Below are 25,235 nucleotides of genomic sequence, written 5' to 3'. Positions count from 1 at the left end.
AACTGGCTTAGAAATACAATTTTTTCCTATAGTTATTATTTATAACCAATACTTGGTAACATTATTTTGTGTTCGAAATCGTCAATACAATGATGACAACTAGCGTTTTGGTTTTGGCAGTAAGTTAAGTGTATAATCTATGGCAGTAAGTGTCAAAATTTATTCCAAAGGGAAGGTACAGGATGAGTAAAATGTAATTTTATTTTTTAATGCGTGCATTTAGTTTAAATAGTGAATACGATTATTGTTTATTATTACTAAACAGTTTAATTCTACTCAAGTGCAATGCCTAAGGAACAATATAGAGAAACCTATGTCGGTCGAAAAATGTAAGTAAGGTTATGTTTACTATGTGTTTTGGATAAGTTGACAAAAGTTTAATTTGTATATTTTAGGTACTTAGATCTTTTGCAATTCAATAAACTTTTATTGTACTCTTTTACTACTTAAATAACTAGTTTAAGACCTTCTTGACCAACAAACAGATTATAAAACAAGAAAATTTAGAAAATTACTTTGGTTTGCATTCTCTAATAATTTATAAAATGCATTAGCTTAGCTAACTAAAATTTAAGTATGAATAATAACTAAAATACAAATAACGAACAACGAACTAAAAAAAATCAATAACTACTCAAATACAAAGTATGCAATTAAAAGTTTAGCTTAAATCAATAAAAGCTTGGTGAGACAAACGTAACTAGTTACAGATATTAGAAAATCATAAAAATGTGACTTCAATATTAACAATGTACGTACAACCTTACTCTGTTATGGTTACTCTCATTTTTTGATAGGCAAATATAATTTTAAAAGCTTTTATTTTACTTAAATGTACTAATACAAATATTCTTTTATTTAAAATAAATTCTTTAATTGTTATCTTTTAATGTACCAGTGTTAAATGTTAAATTAAAACTGATATGGATTTTTTTAAGCCGTTTTTATTTATAATGAAAAATTTTTGGCAAAACATATTTCTGATACATAATTTGTTCTAGTTCGCATGTAACATTCAATGTAGACAGTCCATCGCTCATCCAGCAATCTGCTCACATTGAGGTCATCACCAAGAACTTATTTCTCCAAGATGGCCAACGTGTGCCGGCACCTCATGGAGTCCTTGACAGGCGAATGGTAAATAGTACTAAATAAGGGGAGAGAGGGATATTGACTCGAGGGTTTGCTATATTGATCAAACTGTTATTGGAAAATAGAAAAAAACCTAAAGTTGTTCTGAAGAGGCTGAAAATAAAGTATCAAATCTAAATAATGTAAATAATATTATATGATATCAGAGCTGTATATTTTTTAAATTATTAAGTCAACTATGATTTAAAGTAAAATTTCAGGGCTTTCAACAAAAACATAGTTAAAGTGTATGTTTTGACTAACAAAATTGCATAGTAAAATCAAGGCAATGCTAAGTGGAATTATAGATCAATAAGAAACCGATTGGAAATATGGTGAAGTGTAATATTCATGTATGTAGGTATAAAAATCAATTACCACATGTAAGACAGAGCACCACTGACAGACTGACGCAGAATGGCTCAACAAATTTGACCATTCTTTTGATTTCATTTATTCTTCTAGTTCACTCTAGGCAGTAGTTAGTCAATCTCAGACACTCATTATTTTTGAAAGAAGTGGTACTATGCAAAACAATAATTTTCATTTTTTATAATTTAGTTTTTAGATTGTATTTAGAATGAATATTGCGAATCAATGTCTTTTATTCTGGTTTTCAGGGCACTAATCAGAAAGATGCCAACTGCGAAACTTGCGGATTGGGTTTGGCCGAATGTGTCGGGCACTTTGGGTACATACAACTCACATTGCCTGTGTTCCATGTTGGATATTTCCGAGCTATCATAACGATTCTACAGACCATATGCAAGGTAAGGCACAACAATAATTCTCAAATTTTCAACTTCAACTCAGTTCTTTTTTCTTAAATAATTATTCTATAAATATTTCATAAATTTGTGTAATTAATATCTGGGCTATTGGCTATTCCGGAATTGACGCTCACTTAAGTTCTATGGTCTAATTTGAAGGGTATAGCAGCCATTATACAATACATGTAGATTTGAGATTTTGTATGATATATCTGAAGTTGGATGGAGACATTCACATTATAACTTAACATCAGGCTGTAACCTCAATTACTCACGTATCCAAAAAAACTAGCTTACAAAATGTGCGAGCAATATTGTTTAGTAAAATCAAACTTCTGCCTTAAAGCAGTTGGTGCAAGCTCACACTGGGCAGTACCGCCATCTTGCCTATTTCTGTAGTGCACAGATGATGTTGTGGAATGCAATTGAGACTACTATCTCCAACTGGATGGGGCATACGCTGTGACGTTAATTAAAGTTTGATGGTAGACCAAACCTGTTTTTTTTTTTATAAAGAATTTGGCTTCAACACCTTTGGCATTGATTTTGCCAATGTCAAAGTATTTACAAAAATGACAGGTGCTTAGAGAGGAAAAAAATACTAAATCTAAATGCAAATGAATTTGGTCAGTTTTCCATACGCAAATCTGTGATTTTAAGAGCAGCATAAACAAATATATGTTAGACTAACTACTTTAACGATAAATATTATTAGCAGATAAAAATTTACACAAGATATTTACATGTTTAGTAATAGACTAAAGTTAATAAACAATTAATATTAATAGGCCAGGGAATGTCATTTGGAAGGATATCATAAAGAGGGGATACAATATTGGGCAGTCGAAAAAAATGTGATCTAGAAACTTGGTTTACTAACGCAAACAAGCAAACGAGGTTGAGGAGCTAGTTACAATTTAACACAGAATAAATTTTCTTTTTGAATCAGGAATGTGCTAAAGTGATGTTACCTGAATCACTGAAGAAATCATACCGCAGGAAGTTCATCAACCCCGAAATGTCGTACCTGCTCAAGAAAAACCTCAAGGCAGTAGTCCACAAGAAAGCGAAGACCTTCAGCAAGTGTCCGTCGTGTGAGGCCATTAACGGCATGGTTAAAAAAAGTGCAATTGGCATATTAAAAATAGTGCATGAAAAGTACAGAGCTAAGAAACCAACAGATCCAATTGTAAAGAAGGTTTTAATGGATTTTCATGAAGCGAAGGAGTCCAATAAGGAGGTTGCGGCCATGATCAACAGCGGACTCGTTAAGGAAATGAGTCCTTTAGAGGTAAGAAACATATATATATAAAAGAGTACTGTATAATGAGGATCTCGATCGAATTGGCTTTGCTTAAGTTCAGACCACCCCTTTCTGGGACACGATATACTAAAGATGTTCCACACATTTCACGTACACCTAAAATAAAAATAAAATGATGTTTACTCAAATCGACACAAATTACTAATTATTCATTTTGTTTTCCTAATGTTGTAATGAGGTCAGATAATTTGTCATAAATGCCTGAGCCAAGTAAAATGGATGAAAATGGATCAAGATTATGTTATTGTTTCTCTGTGGCCACCTGAGCAATTAAAGCATTGACTCCTCTTCCAGGTACTGAATTTATTTCGACGTATCCCGGACGAGGACATTCCCCTCCTCGGGATGAACGTGAAGCTCTCTCGTCCTGAGGACCTGATCCTGACCCGACTGCCGGTGCCACCGCTCTGCATCCGACCTAGCGTCGTCTCCGACATCAAGGCTGGAACGTAAGTGCAAAGCTTGCGCCACGCGAAAGCTTCATGTGGTTTGCCCGATTACAAATGATACATACATCCAATTTAGAAGATCGTTGTGGCTCCCGCATGTTGAGTTCTCACTATCTTAAGTACGGTAACCGCAAAAATGAAAGAATCATATATGACGTCAGAGACTGATGGCGTTAGTGACTACCGCCACATTGTTATTACAAACGATGACGTCATTCTGTTAGTTTTTGTCATTGCCTTCCATAGTGACAGTAAATAAGACTCACTTTTACAATGAGTTCCATTTATTACATTTCAAGTATAGAGGGATAATAACAGAGAGAGCTCTGCCTCATTCGGCTGCAGGGCTCTGAAACTGCATAAAATAAATATTTTGTTTGTATGGAAACTAGCGACATCTTGTAGCGGGTGCCCCTAAACATATATGTTGTTAAAGTTAGCATTTAATTATTGTATAACTAAACACAGAAAAAAAATCATACAAGTCTTCATTTCTTATAGACAAATTGATTAAATTTTATCAATTAGTGGATTCTTAATTTTTACAAAATCCTTCATTAAAAGTAAAATATAGGATAGGTAATATTTTACTGCCATCTACAAGAGCAATGAGAAACTAATCGAAGCGAAGCCATCTAGTGGCCGACACCCGTAAACATTTTTGTTGAGTGCTCTTGTGTTGCTTATCTATAACTAATTTATGCATATTATTTTTGTTCGGTTGCTCGAGACGGTATTTGTGCGACAATAGTCATTCGTGTTTATAGTAGAAAATAGGGCTAGCTTAGTCATGAATCGTTATGAACACCGTCTTAAACAATTATTTACACGCGTTGGACTTAAAATAGTCAGCAAACTATTTCAATATTAAGGAGATAGTTAATGTCTAATCTTAGTCACTGCCTTTCTAATCTTAGTTATTGTTTAGAAGGGTGGACGAGCTCACAGCCCACCTGGTGTTAAGTGGTTACTGGAGCCCATAGACATCTACAACGTAAATGCGCCACCCACCTTGAGATATAAGTTTTAAGGTCTCAGTATAATTACAACGGCTGCCCCACCCTTCAAAAATAGTAATGTTGCGCTGATATATACCTAGTCAGGTCATAAATTCTGTCACATGTTTAATGTAAAATAATTGAAACAAGTTTATTCATTATGTAACCATTCATATACCAAAATGAACTCAACAAAACATAGATTCTTATGACACTAAAGTTTATTCAAAATTACCTCCGTGATTTTGAATACAGGCCCTCAATCTGCGCGGCCAGTCGTCTATCGCAGCACGAACGAGGTCCATGTCAATATCGGCGGCTGCCTTAATCAAGGATGTCTTGAGTGACTCCAAATTGGGATGAGGCTTTGAGCACGCTTTTTCCTCCAAGTGTTGCCATATCTTGTAATCTAACGGATTCAAATCTGGACTGGAGGAGGGCCAGTCTTCGTGCCGGATGAAGTCGATTTCACGCGCCGCCAGCCAGTCTTGTGTGCTCTTCGCTCTATGAGGTGGCGCCGAATCTTGTTGGAATACCCAGTGCCTGTTATTGAACATTGTATGAGAAACAGGTTCCACAAGGTTCGTCAAGACTGTATTTTAATACACATCTGCATTTGTTTTTACACCTTTCTCACAAAAATGTACCTCTGTTAAGCCGCAATAAGAAACTCCCAACCATACCATGAGCGAGGATGGAAAATGACCTCTTTGGACACGCGGAATACAGTTGCTCGCTTCTTCACTACTGTGTGCGTACACCTTATCATTTTCTTTGTTGTAGCTCTCTTCTACGGTAAAAATTTTTTCATTCGAAAGAAGAATTTCCCGATATTTTTTTCCCGCGTACCGCTTCAACAAAGCGCGGCATCTCTTCAGTCTCAGGTCCATTAGACGAGCATTCAAACGATGTCCTGTTTTTCTTCGATATGCCCGAAGCCCTAAGTCTTCATTTAACACCCTTGTCACCGTGGTTCTGCTTAACCCCATCTGAAGGGCCAACAGTTTCTGCTTACGTTTGGGATTTCTTTGAATTCGCGCCTTCACAGCTTTTATCACTGCTGGAGTCCTAACAGACCGAGGGCGACCACTTCTTGACCTGTCATCTACACTAGAGTCTTCATTGTATCGTTTGATGGTACGATAAACGAATCTTTTGGTTATATTCAAATTTTTCAGTATTTTAAAAAATTGAATTGGCGCGTAACCGCAACGATGCAACGCAATAACTGCAACACGGTCTTCTTTAAGCGTCCACTCCATATGTAAAAATGAGTAAAATTCTAAAAGTATACATTTTTATTTTCATGAACAATTCGAAATTCGAATTCAATAAATTTTTTTGTGGCCAGCATTCTAAAAGAAAAGTTTTTACTGTGTGACAATACTTATGACCTGACTAGGTATATAGACTGAGTTCTACTGTCGCTGTATCAGAAATACACTCTTATACCGGACACGCTTATCACCAGCAACGAAGACGACCTGACAATGAAGCAGTCTGAGATACTGCTGATCAACGACGTGATAGCCCGGCATTTGGCCAGCGCCGGCAAGTGCGAGCTCATACAGGAGGACTGGGACTACTTGCAGCTGCACGCGGCCCTCTACATCAACAGCGAGATGTCCGGGATACCGCTCGCGATGCAGGTAAATCGGCTCTCGAATAAATATACCCAAAATCATCAAGGTTGTCTTGGGCTTTACATACCAGCAGGCTTTTAAAATCAGATCCCCTACTTTCAGGGAGCTTTTCAGGATATTACCAAAATAACCCTTCTACTCATATCTGTTCATAAAATATTAATAACTACTGATACCATCCACCCCACGCTTTTTTTTACAATAAAATCTTTTTTCGTTTTTCGTTCGAATTTTTTTTTTCGTACACTATTTTTTATTCAAATTTATTAATGTTTATTTTCTATGTTTTAGTCGGACATTCTATAAAAGCGTATTTTTTTTGTTTTTTTAAACTATTATTTATTTTTTAGTTGAATTTCAATTTTTTCAATATTTTTTTAATATTGAATTGTCATCGGTCCTTAATAAATATGCCAAATTTCGAGTTAATCCGACTTCTGAAGGGGGTCAAAGTCATGTTCAAAGATTACGTTACGTACGTATGTACGTCTGAAGCTAATAAAAGCGTATTAATATATACCTTGGGCTTCTGAGTGATAATCCAGAAGTCGCACCACGCAGACGGGAACAAATAAGCCGCTTTCAGACTACGCTATAATATAATAGCATATAGTATATAACCTCCATCAATATCGCGCACCATACATTGTTATGGCCACGTTCCCACTGTACTGTACTATATATTATTGGTTAAGTATACGCTGCTATACTATATGGCACTATAGTATAGCGTAGTCTGAAAGCAGCTATATTCTTTAAGTTCAGGCAGCCTGATAATGTAGCGAATTCCTTCGACAGCCCAAAAAACCGGGGCGGGGCTTAGTGCAGCGGCTCAAGGGCAAACAGGGCCGGTTCAGGGGCAACTTGTCCGGGAAACGAGTGGATTTCTCGAGCAGAACTGTCATCTCGCCGGACCCGAACCTTCAGATACAAGAGGTGGGTTCGTGCTGGTCACATCACTTTTTTTTTCCTACTTATGCTGATAGCCTTTTTTCCTATTCCAGCTTTTTTTATTGCTTAGATGGATGGACGAGCTCACAACCATCCTGTTGCTAAGTGGTTACTGGTGCCCATAGACATCTATAACGTAAATGCGCCACCCACCTTGAGATATAAGTTCTAAGGTCTCAGTATAGTTACAACTGCTGCCCCGCCCTTCAAACCGAAACGCATTACTGCTTCACGGCAGAAATAGGCGGGGTGGTGGTACCTACCCGTGCGGACTCACAAGAGGTCCTACCACCAGCTTCTCCTTGACGTGTAAGTGAGCTCACGGGGCTCAAACCGGGAGTGTTGCTAACACTGGCCCTAGCAAGAGCAGTGCTTCGTAGAATCTACCACGGAACGGAAACGCGACCCACTGAGAAGATGCGGCGAGAAACTGTTAAACCAATAGGTAAATGTGTATTAATTGAAACCAGTGGTCCCGCTGTAGTCGAAGTTCGACTATAATTTAAAACTAAATTCAGCTTAGTTTAATATTGTTTGTATTTAATATTATTTTGTTTGTAGTGTAGTTTTGGCGAAATCTATAAATATAATTTTAAAGGTCTTTGACAATAGAACTATAATAATGTTCAAACTTACAATTTCAATTAATTATAGTCGAATTTTGACTCCTAGTGGTCCCCCCACTAGTACTGTATAATTATTTCTGTTTGTCTGATAAATGTGTGTGTGTATACGTAAAAATATAACGCCTAGCAACGGGCGGCAGTCAACTAACCCGAACAAGGGCTTCAGTAGCCCAGAGGAACTAAATCGCCTCTGAAATTCTGCTGTGGAAGGACGCGGGAACCCACCACTAGCAATTTTCCCAAGAAAACCTTTACTTATGTATTCCGTAAAGGTCACGACCCTCAGTACCGAGGAACACGACGCACGGAGGAGGATACAGCTCTACTGTATCGGAGGTCCCCTCACGATGCCCTCACAGATCTTGAGGTTTCGGTTTTGATCTCCAAAGTGTGAGTCTGTGCCCCCCTCCCAGGTGGGGGTCCCGGTGCACGTGGCCAAGATCCTGACGTACCCCGAGCGCGTTTTCCCCGCGAACCTGCAGTGGCTGCGGCGGCTCGTCTGCAATGGTCCCGATGTCCATCCCGGAGCCAACTACGTCCAGCAGCGAGGCCTGAAGACCAAAAAGTACCTCAAATACGGAAACAGGGAGAAGATCGCGCAAGAACTTAAGGTAGGTTAAACTGTTTTTGAAGTTATACTTCTTTAGGCGCGTTATGAAAAATTGATGAGAGTGAAATATTACGATGCGCGCGCAGCGTGACACAAAATTAACAGAATGAAGTTGCCCACTAAATCGCTCATCACAATGCGACCGACGTAACTTGGCGAGTCTGAATATAGCCGCAGGTGAACTTTCCGAACCGTACCGAGAATTACCGAGTTTATACGATGTCAAGAAAAGGGATGTCCAATATGCGTGTTTGAGGATGTTGTTTAATTGATTTTTTTCAAATTGATTAAAATTTAAATTAAAAAAAAAGAAATAAATTTAATAAAAATACAGTATAACTTCTTACGCGCGTACATAAGTACACGCACCCTTTTTTTAGATATAGGCCCACCTGGTGTTTGATGTTAAGTGGTTACCGGAGCCTATAGACATCTAAAACGTAAATGCCGCCACGTACGTTGAGATATGCGTTCTAAGGTCTCAGTATAGTTACAACGACTGCCCCACCCTTCAAACCGAAACGCATTACTGCTTCACGGCAGAAATAGGTAGGGTGGTGGTACCTACCCGTGCGGACTCGCAAGACGTCATACCGCCACTAATTCATCCTATCAGAGGCAGAGGAGGTTGGGCTTCAGATCGATTCCCCCTGCTCCTCGCTCTGCACGTGAGACATTAAAGATTGGAGTGTAAGAGTGTAGAGATTCTGAGGGACGATTCAATCTCGCGTTTCGTTTCGCGTGACGAACTGTTATAACCCTTATTTATATGGCACTAAGGTTCATTCAGCAAAACCCTTATAACTTTACTATTACTTCTTATTCGCAATCGTAATTTAATTATTCTTATTCATTATAATCTCCAATAGTCTCTAAGTTAAAGGTCACTCAATATTCAGACCACATCCTTAACACTAATCATACCAACACTCACTGGTACCTGTTTCTACCATAGCGGGTAGATAACGGTATACAACAAGAATTACTCAAAATAAACAAAAGAAAACAAAAATAGTAGATATAATAACTGTAGATTAATTAATAAGAAAAGTCATGACGTCAATGTGCAAAAGCATTAAGATGATACGTGCGTTTGCAATGCAAAAGTTCAAAATGGGTCATTTGACCCGTTATGGAATGCTTAGTGCTAATTATAAATGGTTTCCGTGAAGTGCGGCGACGTGGTGGAGCGGCACCTGGTGGACGGAGATGTGGTGCTGTTCAACAGGCAGCCCTCCCTGCACAAGCTGTCCATCATGTGCCACCGAGCCAAGGTGCAGCCGCAGAGGACCTTCAGGTACGAGTGCTCGGCTCCTCCGGGAGCAAGCTTACAGCTTTGCAGGACCAGGGGAAACGGGTATATCCGTTGCTTTTAACTTTCAATCGCGAATAAACACTAGGACTAACCAGTTGTGTTATTTAATTATTATAATTATCTCACTTCCGATAACGCCCTGTATCCTTTAGTGAACTCCCTTGTCGCACGAGACCGCTTATTGCGCGTGTGAGCTGTATGTAATCTACATAATAATATTTCCTACTTTTTGGCGGGAACGCGATGAGTGAAGTTGTGTGATTTGTTTTATTTTGTCTATTTACTGTTTCTTCGGGTTTAAATCTGTAATAATGGTGGTTTATTAAATGTTTAATATCTGTGAAAGTGCACAAATGTGGGGAAATGAAACAAAGCCGCTGGACGTAATTTCTCGGTATCCTCCAAAAGTCCACTGAAAAAATCTTAGTAAATGACCACCATTTTACTGAGATTATATTTCATCCCATATCATCTCAATTCATTTATCATCTCAATTAATATCATCCCAGTGGATTAGTGTCTCAAATTAATCATCTTCATTTCATTTCACTCCATAATATCATTTTTCATAAAATATGAATAATATAAATTAAAATAAGACATGACTTAAAGGTCTCAGTTACCAGGTCATAAAACCTCTTAAAAAAATAATTGTGTTTTTTTTTAGTCTTAGTAGCCTGTTCCACTACCAGCTTCCGTTGACAAAATTCTAGACTTTTCTTTTCCTACCTAATCTGATAGTCTTCAGAGACCATATCAGCGTTACCAGGCGAGTAAGTGAGCTCACGGGGCTCAGACCTCACGTTATTGCTAACACGAGCCCTAGCAAGAGCCGTACTTCGCCGACTCTACCTCCGGATCGGAAACGCGACCCACTGAGAAGATCCGGCGAGAAACTCAGTGGGCTGTGTCTATGGGTTAGTTTACTTGCCGAACCCTTTGTCACAAGCGACGAGCTCGACGAGAACGATGATCGGTGCTTGAGGTACCTAAACCGTTAGTTAGTTGATAGGGAGGATCCGAAATGTGAAAAATCACAAATTTCACAGCTGATGATACGGCAATTCAAATAATAATACCTTCGTATGACGATGAGCTCGACTTGCGACCTAGCCCATAAACACAAGCGACGGACTCCACGAGAACGATGACCGAGTTCTAGACTAAGACTAAGACTTTTGATGGGTTTTTTTTCTTTCTCTTGGCAGGTTTAACGAATGTGTGTGCACGCCTTACAACGCTGACTTCGACGGCGACGAGATGAACATGCACCTGCCGCAAACTGAGGAGGCGAGGGCCGAAGCTCTCATACTTATGGGGGTAAAACTATACTCGCATTGTAACGACAGGCTGGCTTTGTAAGAGACTAGCTGTACCCGTCCGCTTCGCTGGGCATTTAAAATTAACACTATTATTTCTCACCCCACAAAGATTCTCATCATTAGCGCCCCCGCAACGAGTGTAGGGAGTCCAACGCTCATATAAATATTAGCCTATCCATTAAGTACACGTTTTTTCTACATGGATACCAAGTTTCAAGTCAATCGGATGCATGGTTCAGTAGTTATAACGGAACATCCGTAAAAACCACTGTAGATTTATATATTAGTATAGTATAGATGAGGGGATCAATAATGTGGAACGTAATTGATGATATGTATCATTTAGGTATATGTGTGTCAGATAGTAGCTGGAGTTTGTAGACCTCACGACTGGAATTACCTCACCGGTGTTAGGCCACGAGGTCCTAATCTTAATTGTGTAACAGTCACGCTCCAAGCTGGAGATCTGATTGGGATGGTGGAAACAAACCGTGCCATCAGTAGCGAGGGTTTATGATATTAATACTCGACAAGCCTGTTTCTTCCAGTCACATAACGGTTACAACTGCTGTCATTGTTATTATACGTGCTTCTCTGGAACAGAACAAATCGAACCTGGTGACCCCTCGGAACGGGGAGCTCCTGATAGCGGCCACGCAAGACTTCATCACTGGCGGGTACCTCATCACCCAGAGGGACACGTTCTTCACGAAGAGCGAGGCTCAGCAGCTGGCGGCCTGTCTCCTGGCCGGCCCCGACTCCGGCATGAGGATAGACATGCCACCCCCCGCCATCATCAAACCGCGGAAGCTCTGGACCGGGAAGCAGATCTTCAGGTAAACTTCCTAAGTTGGGCCGTCGTTTCATTAGATCATGTTTTTTTTTATTGCTTAGATGGGTGGACGAGCTCACAGCCCACCTGGTGTTAAGTGGATACTGGAGCCCATAGACATCTACAACGTAAATGCGCCACTCGCCTTGAGATATAAGTTCTAAGTTCTCAGTATAGTTACAACGGCTGCCCCACCCTTCAAACCGACACGCATTACTGCTTCACGGCAGAAATAGGCAGGGTGGTGGTACCTACCCGCGCGGACTCACAAGACGTTCTACCACCAGTAATGTGATGATCGATGATGTGTGATGATTGATGATGACCGGAGACGTAACGCGCTGTTGCAGTTTGATTATGAGGCCCAACCGACGCTGCGAAGTCAAAGCCAATCTGGAAACTAAAGGGAAGAACTACACGGGGAACAAGGATATGTGCGTGCAAGACTCTTGTAAGTGTACACTGTAGCGATTGTAGGAACTTAGAGTAATTTTTCTTGTTGGTCTCCACCTTACCCCACTAGGTGGGGTGGGCACAGCGAATTTTTCTAATCCATTCTCTTCTATCAGCCGGCATCTCAACACTCATTCCTCTCTCTCTCTCTCATATCGTCATTCACACACACCATCCATGTCTTCTTCTTATTTTAACTTGGATTAACTATTTTATTTTATTGCTTTCGTGAGTGGATGAGATCAGCTCCTGGTGTTACGCGGTTATCGGAGTTCACGGGAGACACGGGCTCTGAGTCTCAATTATCCAGTACAACGGCTGCTCCACCCTTCAAATCCAAATACAATATAACTAGTGGACGGATGAAATAGGTGGGGCAGTGGTACCTACCCTTGCGGGCTCACAATTTTTGTTGTTGCCATTGTGGCTAACGTCATGGTTAGTGAATACCACCTACGGACGTCAGCAATGCCAGGGGCACAGCCAAATTGCTGCTGCTGCCTAGCATCAACTAAGACGAAATATCTTACCAACAGTAATTACGAAAATTATAATTTATGTCAGTTTGATTTTTATTACACGATGCTATTCCTTCACCGTGGAAGTAAATCGTGAACATTTTCTAAGTACGTATGACAGTACTAAAATGAGTACCTGCCTGTGGGATTCGAACGCCGGTGTGGTTGCATCGCTCGGTACGGCTGCACCAAACCTCTTATCCTTTAGGCCACGACGATTTCAAATCTACAAATAAAACTAATTTAATGTTTTTTTTTACACGTAAATGTCAGGATATTTTTTTTACGGAAAAAGACGGTAGTTATAAATGTTGAAATATAGATTATCTGGCAAACACACACATTTGTCCGATTTCCAACCTGTAACCTCAGTAACGGGTAGCACTGAGCTACGACTGAGCTTCAGTTCTTCTCGATTCTGATAAATAATTTATTTTGCTTCTTAATAACTGTGATAACGACATTGAGTTCTCAGAGTACATTTGATTAACGCGCTTTATAACCGTCCTACAGACGTGATAATTAGGAACTCTGAGCTGGTCTGCGGGTCCATGGACAAGAGCACCCTTGGCTCTGGCACCAAGAGCAGCATCTTCTACATTCTGCTTAGGGACTGGGGCGAGGAGTATGCAGTCCGAGGAATGTGGAGGTAAGTCTAATATAACAATACCAACCAGAATTGCAGGTTGATGTTTATTGCACAATGTTTTGTTCCTTTGGATGGATATGGCCTATGGACACGTGCGAGCCAGAGGAACCTCAGTGTACGTAGCACGTGCAGTCCGTGTCAATCGAAGCCTCATCAGCACCTACACGTGCTGTTGGAAGTGAAACCGGTATATATAACGTTATTAGGCTTTAGGGCAGTAGATTCACGTATTTGCTTGGGGTCCAGGATACTTGAGCGCGGCAGAGCATCCTGGAAAAATGAACTTGCCTGGCGACCTAGAAGTCGACCTTGAAGTCGTCGTGGCCTAAAGGATAAGATGTCCGGTGCATTCGTGTTGAAGCGATGCACCGGTGTTCGAATCCCGCAGGCGGGTACCAATTTTTCTAATGAAATACGTACTCAACAAATGTTCACGATTGACTTCCACGGTGAAGGAATAACATCGTGTAATAAAAATCAAACCCGCAAAATTATAATTTGCGTAATTACTGGTGGTAGGACCTCTTGTGAGTCCGCGCGGGTGGGTACCACCGCCCTGCTTATTTCTGCCGTGAAGCAGTAATGCGTTTCGGTTTGAAGGGTGGGGTAGCCGTTGTAACTATACTGAGATTTTAGAACTTGTATCTCAAGGTGGGTGGCGCGTCTACGTTGTAGATGTCTATGGGCTCCAGTAACCACTTAAAATCAGGTGGGCTGTGAGCTCGTCCAACCATCTACGCAATAAAAAAAAAAAAAAATCCTAGGGTTTTTTATTGTCCATCTGATGGTAAATAGTTACCATCGCTCATGGAGGTCGGCAATACCAGGTGCAGAGCCGGGCCGCTGTCTACGCTTCTATGGATACAAAAGAACCCCAAGGCTTAGAATCTTATGTTCTGTGACCAGTGGCACTTGTGTAAAGTTCCACTTGGGAAATAACTTTCCAGGTTGGCTAGAATGGCGTCTTACTACATGATGAACCGTGGCTTCAGTTTCGGTATAATAGACGTGACGCCGGGCAAGAAACTCATAGAAGCTAAAAACAAACTTCTGGAGTCCGGGTGAGTGTTTCTGTGGCAATTTCACTGAATGATCTGGTTTGCAGCCGGCGCCCTGCCTCAGGGCTGCTTCAGTTGTCGCGAGATGGCGCCGCCAAGTGACGACAGTTTCCGTTACCATTCGTTTGGCCTAAAGTGTACGGTTCACTGTTTGCCGCTGAAGCTCTTAGAGAACACCCACTGAGCTTCTCGCCGGATCATCTAAGTGGGTCGCGATTCTGATCCGGTGGTAGATTCTGCGAAGCATATATACAGTATATATTTTACTGTACGGATTTAAATGTATTATTGACTCGCTGACCAAAATGTTAACAAGTCAGGTCTTCAACTTTCCATTGACGGTGGAGGCCCAGCATCCGATTCGTTCACGTCACAAAACTTTCGTGGCCTCCAGAGTGAACAACGCTGTAATGCTCTTGAGGCTTCCACTTCAGAGATCCAATAAAATACCAGGCAGACTTGTCAGTCCAGCTAATTCAATATGTTATCTGAAAGGTACTCTAAATGCGACGGCTACATCCTGGAGATGGAGAAGGGCACGCTGCAGTGCCAGCCGGGATGCACCATGGAGGAGACCCTGGAGGCCGTCATGCTCAGCGAGCTCAGCAGCATAAGGTCAGGACCCAACTTGAACACAATATCAGTGGTTGAATCTTGCGCGGTTTTCCCTCTTGTAAGGAGGAATAATATCCTACTTATTCTTTTTATTGCCTTTGTAATTAGACAAGCACACGGCCCAGCTGATGGTGAGGAGTGGTTACCGTCGCTTATGGACGTCAGCAATACCAGGGGCAAGGTCAAGTTTCCGCAGGCCTTGTTTGAAGAGTGTCATAGCGCTAAGGGAACACCGCGGGGGGAACTTCACTCCAGAGTAACCTGGAGGTACGGATTGACGAGAGGACCTTCCTCTAGCGGCCGTGGCCTAACGGGCAAGACGCCCGGTGTACACGTAGCGACTACCAGCTTTTAAAAAAAATAATATGTACTTCACAAATGTTCACGAATGTCTTCCACTCCGTAGGAATGACATCGTGTAATGACAATCAAATCCGCAAACATTGCATGCACGTTGTGATGTCTATGAGCTCCGATGATCACTTTACATTAAGTGGTCCGTGAGCCCGTTAATCCATTTGAGCAACAAAAAATGGTCAGCCGTGAACCCTTAGCCTTTTAGCCGGCTGATGATCCTACTGTTCCCTCAGAGAGCTGGCAGCGAAGGCTTGCTTCCGGGAGCTTCATCCTACCAACGCGCCCCTCATCATGGCGCAGAGTGGCTCCAAAGGTACGGCGAGTCTTTCTTTATAAAAGTACGAGTCGAAGAATGAATGAATGAATGAAGGAATGTAATTAATTAAAAGTGGATCCGTATTAAAATCATTTTAGTGTGAATTCGTTTGTAATTTTTACTTGGATTCGTACAAAACTAAGTCTGAAAGTTAACTATATATAATGTATTATTTTATTCACGTAAAAATAAAGATCAGCCCAGTAAAATTATAGCACAAACTGACTTGCTGTATAAAGAGAAACAACATTTAAAGCTATTGCTTCACCAGTTTTATTGTTATTTATAATTCACAATACAATTCAAAAAAAATTTAATATTTCTAATGTTTCTTCTTCTAATGTTTCAATATTCAAATTAACATTTATGTCACCTGTATACATATATATTAACCTCTTTTTAAGATTTATTTCATAAAGCATATAGAGGTTACATAAATATAAAGGTTACATATATATAAAGGTTACATATATATAAGTAATTAGATTGAAATTTTAATTAGTAAAAATACATATAAGTATGCGTTTTTGGATCCTTGATCAGACTATAATGAAACTTGGTACAGTTGTGATTGACGCTGCAGGGAAAGATCAACAACTAATACATGGTGCTTGAATACTTTCAAGAAATCCATGTTTTTTACATGAACAACCATAATCACAGCAAAACTTGAAAATGTTGTTTACTGTATACCTGAAAGAAAACTTTCTAGAATCCCACAGCAGTGTCACCTACCGCTAAGCCTAAACCATCTCACTCATGCATACACAGCAAATATCCTTAGACTTGGCTTCCATGGTGGGGTATACCGAATCTAAACCATCTCGTGCAAACACAGCAAATATTCTTAGACTTGGCTTCCATACCGAAGTGCATGTGTCCAGGTTCCAACATCAACATATCGCAGATGATCGCGTGCGTGGGCCAGCAGGCGCTTAACGGGAAACGCGTACCGAACGGATTCGAAGACCGGTCCCTGCCGCACTTCGAGAGACACTGTGAGTTACCCACGCTCTTCTGTTGTCTTCTGTCTCAATACAGGTTCTGCTCTGCTTGTAGGGGTCTGAGGCCATTTGTATCCCCCAACGCGGCACTGAAAGTAAGTTCCTCTGGAGCTTTTATTATACGTCCTCCGTCAGATGGTAGCTTGGGGCTCTGACATTGCTGATGTACTCGTCGATTATGTTACAATCAGGTTGGTCGTCAGCGCGTGTGCTTAACTTACCTAAGGGAAACTCAAATAGACTAAAAGTTTATAGAACAAGTTATTAAAATATTTTATTTCTCACAAAGCATGTACCGTAGATTGGGGGAAAAAAGACTAGGGGTAGAATAGGGACAAGTCTGGATTGTTACAATGCTTTTGTGAGATTTAAATTTGTTTTGTGTGTTTATGACTATTAAATAATTTAATTTAGTCATCAGAGTTTTGTAACTGATTAAAGATATAGAAAAGATAATTTGCTAAAGGTAAGCACCTACCTAACAACTAAACAGTGCCACATCATCGAAAAACTCTATTATTCCCATTCACCCCGAAAGCCAAGGTGGATCAGGTCAAGCTAGTTTTTTATATGAGTTTTTGTGTATATTTAGCAATGAACTATGTATAATAATGCGTCGTATTTGGAAATTTTAACCCCCGTAACCGTTTTAATCTCAATTTTATTGGTAAGGTACCCTAAGAAAAACCGCTGAAAAATTTGTATTTGAAATTTGAAAGCGTCCCGTTTCCCCTCAATCTACTGTAATCAAGCAAGGAGCATTTATGTTGGGCTCAATAAATTGATACCTGTTTACGGTAGAGTCGTAGATTTGCAGCTCGGCACACCCTGTCCCATAATGAAATGGAAGATGGTTGTGATACTCCGATGTATCAGCGCTGATCGCTGTCAAGGGAATGCCGAAACGCTTTGTGATCGTTAAGGCCCTAACTCGGAGTGATAGTATGGTCCTGTTATGACAGCAAAGATCCCGGCTGCTCGCGGCTTCGTGGAGAACAGTTTCTACACCGGCCTGACGCCGACCGAGTTCTTCTTCCACACCATGGGAGGGCGCGAGGGGCTCGTGGACACCGCCGTGAAGACCGCAGAGACCGGCTACCTGCAGAGGCGACTTGTTAAGGTACACGGCTCGCTGATATTCTCTCAAAGATGGAATAGAAGATGAATCTAATGATATTTTTTCTTGGTAGATTAAGGAGCATGTGGTCCTCATGGTGATTGTTCACCGTCGCGACGAGGACGCTATTTCTGTGATATGTGTGCCTAGTGAAAATCACTAGGTACTAAGGTCTTAGAATATGGTATCTGGTTGGGGATATCAAAGGCAGTGCTGCAAATTGCTGTCCCACTCGTCGATTTGTCACGACCCACCAAACGATAATTATTCATACGTATTTTTTGGACCTACATAACACGCCTTACATATCTAGTCACACGTCACGCAGTGTAACAATTAGCTCTCAAGTCAGGGAGTATCGATACGTATTACCTCCTTCTACCAGCGCGTCACCAAACCAGCAGAGGTAATACGTGCTACCTGGTCGCTGGCCACTGACCATGACCGAGTTTCTGGTATGGTCATGATCGACCTCACGTCTCACTTTACAACAATCATAACAAATCTAAATTTTAATTTGCTGTTTAATTAGACCCTTGAACTTTTCGTAAGTCGGCACATAATAAGGTTTCCTCCAAAAATTGCACAGTCAAGAAGCGTAGGGGGCGTCCATTAATTACGTGAGGTGTTGTAGGGGGGGAGGGGATCAAGCTAAATCATTCCAAATCTCACTTAGGGTTCTTGGCAAATATCACGTAATTATATTTCTCGCAGAAAACGGTGTAAGATTGCGTGAAAATTTTTTTCTAGAAAAAATATAGCCAAATCTGAGAAAATAGTATTTTTCGTAATCGTCCGAACTTCGCAGAGCAGCGAAGTAGCGCTCGATTGTTTAGCTCTATCGACACGTGCGAGTCGACAAACATCGCAACGTAAAGGGCCGAAGAACAGCGACGCGCGGACACGTTCTAGCCTGCTTTGTTTTGAAGTTTTGAAGAATCTCGCTTGAGATTAGAAGAGGGGGGAGGGAGTTGTGAAAAAGCTTACGTTATCTCACCAAGGGGGGAGAGGGGGTCAAAAATTCTCAAAAATGCCTCACGTAATTAATGGAGGCCCCCTTAATTTTGAAAGTGTGATAAGTAATCTGAGCGTTCGGTCCAGTCGCTGGAGGACCTGGTGCTGCAGTATGACATGACGGTCCGGAACGCGACCGGCGAGGTGGTGCAGTTCCGGTACGGCAGCGACGGCCTCGACCCCACCTACATGGAGGGCAAGGACCGCCCCGTGGACCTGGCCAGGGTGCTGGCGGACGTCAGAGCCAAGTGCCAGGATAAGTAAGTCAACAGACGGCCTGATCTATGTAGGAACTGGTTCCTTATAGCTTTCGAATGGTGGGACCATTGGCGGTGTGGTGGCCTATAATTAGCACCACCCACCTCTTCTTGTGCTCAGGTGTCTTTAAAAGCGATTGTGACACTCACAGGATTTTTTTATTGCCTTAGGTAGACGGTGACTGATGGTGAGTGGTTACCGTCGCCCATGGACTTCAGCAATGCCAGGGGCAAAGCCAAGCCGCTGCCTATCTGAAACTGGGCAGCAGCGGTCGTTAAGTATTATACTAACGTACTGCGATTGCCAATCGACATTGTATGTTCCGCCCGGACGGGTAGGTGTGGTCATCCTATTTCTACTACAAAGCAGTCACGAGTTCCAGTTTTAAAAGACCCCGCTTCTGAGCCGCTGTTCAATACAATGGAGACTTCGATCTGATATCTTTTTTTGTTTTTTGTTTTTATTTCTTATACGGGTGGACGAGCTCACAGCCCACCTGGTGTTAAGCGGTTACGGGAGCCCATGGACATCTACAACGTAAATGGGCCTTGAGATATAAGTTCTAAGGTCTCAGTATGGTTACAACGGCTGCCCCACCCTTCAAACCGAAACACATTACTGCTTCATGGCAGAAATAGGCAGGGCGGTGGTACCTACCCGTGCGGACTTGCAAGAGGTCCCACCACCAGTCTCATTCACGTTGTGATGTCTTCGAGTTCTGGTGAACGTTTACCATTAGGCTGGTCACGAATTCGAAGGTAACCTAAAAAAATCGTGTTCCAGAAATGCAGAACCATTAGACGGTGACGGAATCGTGCTGGCCGCCGAAGAAACCCTGGCACTGGACGACTTCAAAACCTCCACGGACGAGTTCAAGAACGAACTACTGTGAGTCGACTGTTGCACTAGTGGCGGCCTCGGGGTGAGGGCATAGCGACCCTGGAGTCTCCGGGAATACTGGACCCCTCGTCTGTGGCGACGCGTGGGGGCCGAGAATACGTCCATTCGTGCACAGGAATAATTAACCCATAGACAGCCCACTGAGTTTCTCGCCGGATCTTCTGAGTGGGTCGCGTTTTTGATCCGGTCATAGATTCTGCTCTCGCTAGGGCCAGTGTTTGCAACACTCCGGTTTGAGCTCTGAGAGCTCATCTACTAGCTCAGTGAATCTAGAATAACCCCTCGAGGTAACTAGAATAGGTAGGAAAAAAAAGGAATAAGAGTGTCGGGGTCAAACAGGGTGGGTATCTTTAAAATGAATGAGGAAATGCTTACTGGAACCAAAGCAACGAAACATCAGTCACACTCTACGAAAAATATTAAATTATTCCACCTCCTACCATTCGACATACAATAGAAGCATCATTGCTCTTTGTGATATCGCTTGCAGCCAATGACGTGGCATTGTTAACGTCCACGTGTCAGAGACGAGCTTTTTTTTTTATTGCTTAGATGGGCGGGCGAAGTCACAGCCCACCTGGTGTTAAGTGGTTACTGGAACTCATAGAGAACTACAACGTAAATGCGCCACCCGACCTTGAGATATAAGTTCTAAGGTCTCAAGTATAGTTACAACGGCTGCCCCACCCATCAAACCGAAACGCATTACTGCTTCACGGTTGAAATAGGTAGGGTGGTGGTACCTATCCGCGCGGACTCACAAGAGGTCCTACCACTAGTAAGCTTCAAGCGCTCAGTACTTAGGTGGCCCTATAACTGGTGGTGTTCCTCCAGCTCGTTCCTGAAGGCGAGGGCGGGGCGGGTCCGCGCGCTGCGGGCTCGGTACGCGGGCTGCGGGCGCGCGGCGCTGCAGCTGGAGCGCCTCACGCTGACGCAGCTGGTGCGCTTCCTGCGCGTGTGCCACCACAAGTACCAGCGCGGGGTCATCGAGCCCGGCACGGCGGTGGGCGCCCTCGCCGCGCAGGTCTGTACCCCTCGACCCCCGCGGATGCACATCGCACTGTGATGCAGATATTCACACGTACACAATACAACATGCATGCGCGCACCTTCACATATACACACACACGCTCACGCACGCGCGCACGCATAACCTTCTTAAATAATAACACCTAATGATCTTTCAACACTAGTCCACAGCATCTGATCACGATTTAACCTAACCTAATCTATCTTAAGAAGGAGGGAGCCTGGAGATCATTAATACAGGTCTTTGAACCTAGTACAGCCTTCAACTTTTTCAAAGGCTTACAAAATAAATTATAAAGTTAATTTCTATTATGTATTTGTACTATACCTTTAAGAGAGAAATAAATAAATAATAATTATTATTATTATTACTGTGGACTGGGTGTAGGTCCTTCAAAACTGTCACTCGGGACGCTTATCATCGGGCAAAGGAATTAGTAGGCATCACCCACCTCAAGACATGAGATCTAAGTTTGGATTGTACTCACAAACGTAAATTGTTGAAATATCCCATATGTACTGACCGCAGAGTATCGGCGAGCCCGGCACCCAGATGACCCTGAAGACGTTCCATTTCGCCGGCGTCGCGTCCATGAACATCACCCAGGGGGTTCCCCGCGTCAAGGAGATCATCAACGCTTCCCGGAATATCTCCACTCCGATCATCACCGCCGAGCTCATGCAGCCCTACGACCAAGAGTTCGCCAGGAGGGTCAAGGGGAGGCTGGAGAAGACCACCCTTGGCGAGGTCAGAACTTTTTATTTTGTTGCCCTTGTAGGCAGACGAGCATACGGCCCACCCGATGGTGAGTGATTACCGTCGCCCATGGACTTCAGCAATGTTAGGGGCAGAGCCAAGCCGCTGCCTACCGCTTAATGCTCTCCACAAGCCTCGTTTGAAGAAGGACATGTCGCAGCGCTCGGGAAACACCGTGGAGCCGAGTTTTGTCTGTTGTCTCGTCCAGCGCGACTGCTGCTGGGCAGGTGCTCACGCTTTGTTCTCGGTTCCAGATAACGACGTACATAGAGGAAGTGTACCTGCCCTACGAATGTTTCCTGCTCATCAAGCTGGACGCGGAGAGGATACGGCTGCTCTGTCTGGAGGTCGACGTCCATTCCATTGTGTACTCGTAAGTGTGCAGGCCTTAGTGCTAGAGTTTTTTTAATTTTTTTTTATTGCTTTGATGGGTGGGCGAGCTCATAGCCTACCTGGTGTTAAGTGGTTACTGGAACTCATGGATATCTACAACGTAAATGCGCCACCCACCATGAGATATAAGTTCTAAGGTCTCTCAGTATATTTACAACGGCTGCCCCACCCTTCAAACCGAAACGCATTACTGCTTCATGGCAGAAATAGGCGGGGTGGTTGGTACCTACCCGTGCGGACTCACAAGAGTCGCTGGGAGACGGTCCGCGTGACGGTCGCGTGCTGGTTCGCAGGATCTGCACGTCGAAGCTGAAGGTGAAGCCGGCGGAGGTGACGGCGGTGTCGGCCTGGGCCATCAAGGTGACGGGCGAGCCGTCCAAGAGCTGCGGCTGGCTGAACATGTCGCTGCAGCAGCTGGGCCGGCAGCTGCCCGCCGTGGTGGTCAAGGGCCTGCCGCAGGTGTCTCGCGCCGTCATCGCCTGCGACGACTCCTCGGAGAAGCCGGACCTGCCCGGCACCAAGTGAGCGCTCGCGTGAACCAACCGCTTTATACTATACTAGCCGTACCCGTCCGCTTCGCCGGGCTTTTAAAATTAACATTATAACTTCTCACCCCCACAAAGATTCTCATCATTAACGCCCCCGCAACTGGTGTAGGGAGTCCAACACTCATATAAATATTAGCCTATCTAGTAAGTACATGTATTTTCTACATGGATACCAAGTTTCAAGTCAATCAGGTGTATGGTTCAGTAGTTATAACGGAGCATCCGTAAAAACCACTGTAGGTTTATATATTAGTTTAGATATAGATGTATGCCCTAGTCGTTTGTGATCACGAAAACTGTAATGATCTTTAAATGTGCAGAATTATAACTTGTTATAAGTGGTTAAAGCATCCAGGATTGGTTAAGATGAGTGGGAAATCCATTAAACAGTCTTGAGATTTAGGCGTCACGTTGTCGTGATGTCCACGGACTCCGGTGATAGCTGCGGGTCGATGTGTCGTGGTCGCTAAGGTACTACTTCTTTGGTAGGTACAAGCTGTGCGTGGAGGGGGACGGCTTGAGGGACGTCATCGCCACCTTCGGAGTCAACGGCACGAAGACCACATCCAATAACATTCTAGAAGTGAGTCCGGAGCCAGTTTTGAAAGTCGTCGTGGCCTAAAGGATAAGAATGAGAAATACGTACTTGACAATTGTTCACGATTGACTTCCACATATCGTGTAATAAAAATCAAACCTGCAAAATTACAATTTACATAATTACTGGTGGTAGGACCTCTTGTAAATTAGTACGCGTAGGTACCAACACCCTGCATATTTCTGCCGTGAAGCGGTAATGCGTTCCGGCTTGAAGGGTGGGGCAGCCGTTGGACTGTTAACAGTGAATTAGAACTCTGGGTGGTGGCGTTTACGTTGTAGATGTCTATGGGCTCTGATAAGCACTTAACACCAAGTGGACCATCAGCTCGTCCGAAGCCATAAAAAAGATAAAAATCACTGCCACTAGCGCCATCTATCCGGCACTAACGTAACTATGTTCGTCGAAGTCTTCATATCGCCCTCTACGTTTGTGTGCAGTTTCATTTTGTTTTTTGTTTTATTTTTTATTGCTTTGATGACTGGACGAGCTCACAGCCCACCTGGTGTTAAGTGGTTACTGGAGCCCATAGACATCTACAACGTAAATGCGTCACCCACATTGAGATATAAGTTCTAAGGTGAATTCATATGAAATGGACTAACAGTTTTTGAGTTTTAAGTGTACATGCGTACATGCATACATCCTTTTATATATTATTATATATCCGGAGACAAGTCACAGCCGGTCACCTGGTTTCAAACGGTTAAAGGTACTGTGGGATTCAGGGACTCATATATCGTCGACTCGAGGATGCTATTGAACACCGATCTGTGTATAGGGATCCTAGTTTGGTATTTGTCCCCGCTTATTATTATTATTATTACAATCTGGTCGCAAAAAAATATCTTCATTTAAATTAATCTTACGAACTACCAACATTTCGTACTTAAAGAAAAGTCCATCTCCAGGTGTACCACACGTTGGGGATAGAAGCCGCGAAATCTACCATCATCAGTGAGATCCAGGCCGTGATGGAAGGTCACGGAATGAGCGTGGACAGGAGGCACGTGGAGCTGCTGGCGGGGCAGATGACGGCGCGGGGGGAGGTGCTGGGCATCACCAGATACGGACTCGCCAGGATGAAGGAATCCGTTTTGAATTTGGCCAGTGTAAGCGCGGTGGCAGTTCTTAATACTTTCAATGATTTTTTTTAAATATAAATAAATATCTAAATTTGTTCAGATATGTGAAAATTAGGAACCCTTAAAATGCCTCTTTGTGACTGGGACCCATCAATTTTAAACAATCTAAATTCCACATTTTGTGCCGACATAGTAATACACAGAAGTGACTTTGGAAAATATATTCTTGTCATCAGTTCGAGAAGACAGCTGATCATCTGTTCGACGCGGCGTTCTACGGGCAGTGCGACCGGATCGAGGGCGTGTCCGAGTCCATCATCGTGGGCACCCCCGCCGCGCTGGGCACCGGCGTGCTGCAGCTGCTGCACAAGCACCCCGACCCCGCGGACACCGCCACGCAGCAGGAGTTGCTGTTCGACAGACCGGAGTACCACCAGTCCATATGGGACTGACAATAAATATATTTTCGTAAACGTGTGTTCTTTTGTTGCGACTTGTTCGTGGAAAAACCTCCGCTCGGGTAGGTACCACCACCCTGTCTATTTCTGCCGTGAAGCAGTAATGCGTTTCGGTTTGAAGGGCGGGGCAGCCGTTG

The 25,235-nt window shown here is 42.9% G+C and overlaps 1 protein-coding gene across 2 annotated transcripts; it reads left to right on the top strand.

The window, feature by feature from the left end:
* The first annotated feature begins 140 nt into the window (after positions 1-140).
* Positions 141-25,113, top strand: Polr3A (RNA polymerase III subunit A). 2 transcript variants are annotated; one of them, XM_028181647.2, is made up of 28 exons: positions 150-193; positions 282-329; positions 1,002-1,137; positions 1,752-1,901; positions 2,851-3,192; positions 3,520-3,674; positions 6,144-6,321; positions 7,114-7,251; positions 8,306-8,503; positions 9,675-9,799; positions 11,026-11,137; positions 11,743-11,975; positions 12,322-12,422; positions 13,456-13,591; positions 14,539-14,652; positions 15,145-15,264; positions 15,855-15,934; positions 16,822-16,935; positions 17,904-18,061; positions 19,160-19,332; positions 20,114-20,218; positions 21,065-21,254; positions 21,789-22,007; positions 22,271-22,389; positions 22,703-22,930; positions 23,447-23,540; positions 24,467-24,667; positions 24,877-25,113. In XM_028181647.2, exons 1-28 carry the CDS (start codon positions 183-185, stop codon positions 25,090-25,092), a joined length of 4,194 nt encoding a protein of 1,397 aa, XP_028037448.2. In that variant the 5' UTR covers positions 150-182; the 3' UTR covers positions 25,093-25,113. The 2 variants fall into 2 exon arrangements, with proteins under 2 accessions (XP_028037449.2, XP_028037448.2); XM_028181648.2 differs by lacking the exon at positions 282-329 and having other exon boundaries at positions 141-193.
* The last annotated feature ends 122 nt before the right edge of the window (positions 25,114-25,235 follow it).

This window comes from Bombyx mandarina, chromosome 25 (genome assembly GCF_030267445.1).
Source record: "Bombyx mandarina strain Sakado chromosome 25, ASM3026744v2".
Taxonomy (NCBI): Eukaryota; Metazoa; Arthropoda; class Insecta; order Lepidoptera; family Bombycidae; genus Bombyx; species Bombyx mandarina.
The sequence above is the reverse complement of the archived record's forward strand: the minus strand, read 5'-3'. Positions and strand labels throughout refer to the sequence as shown.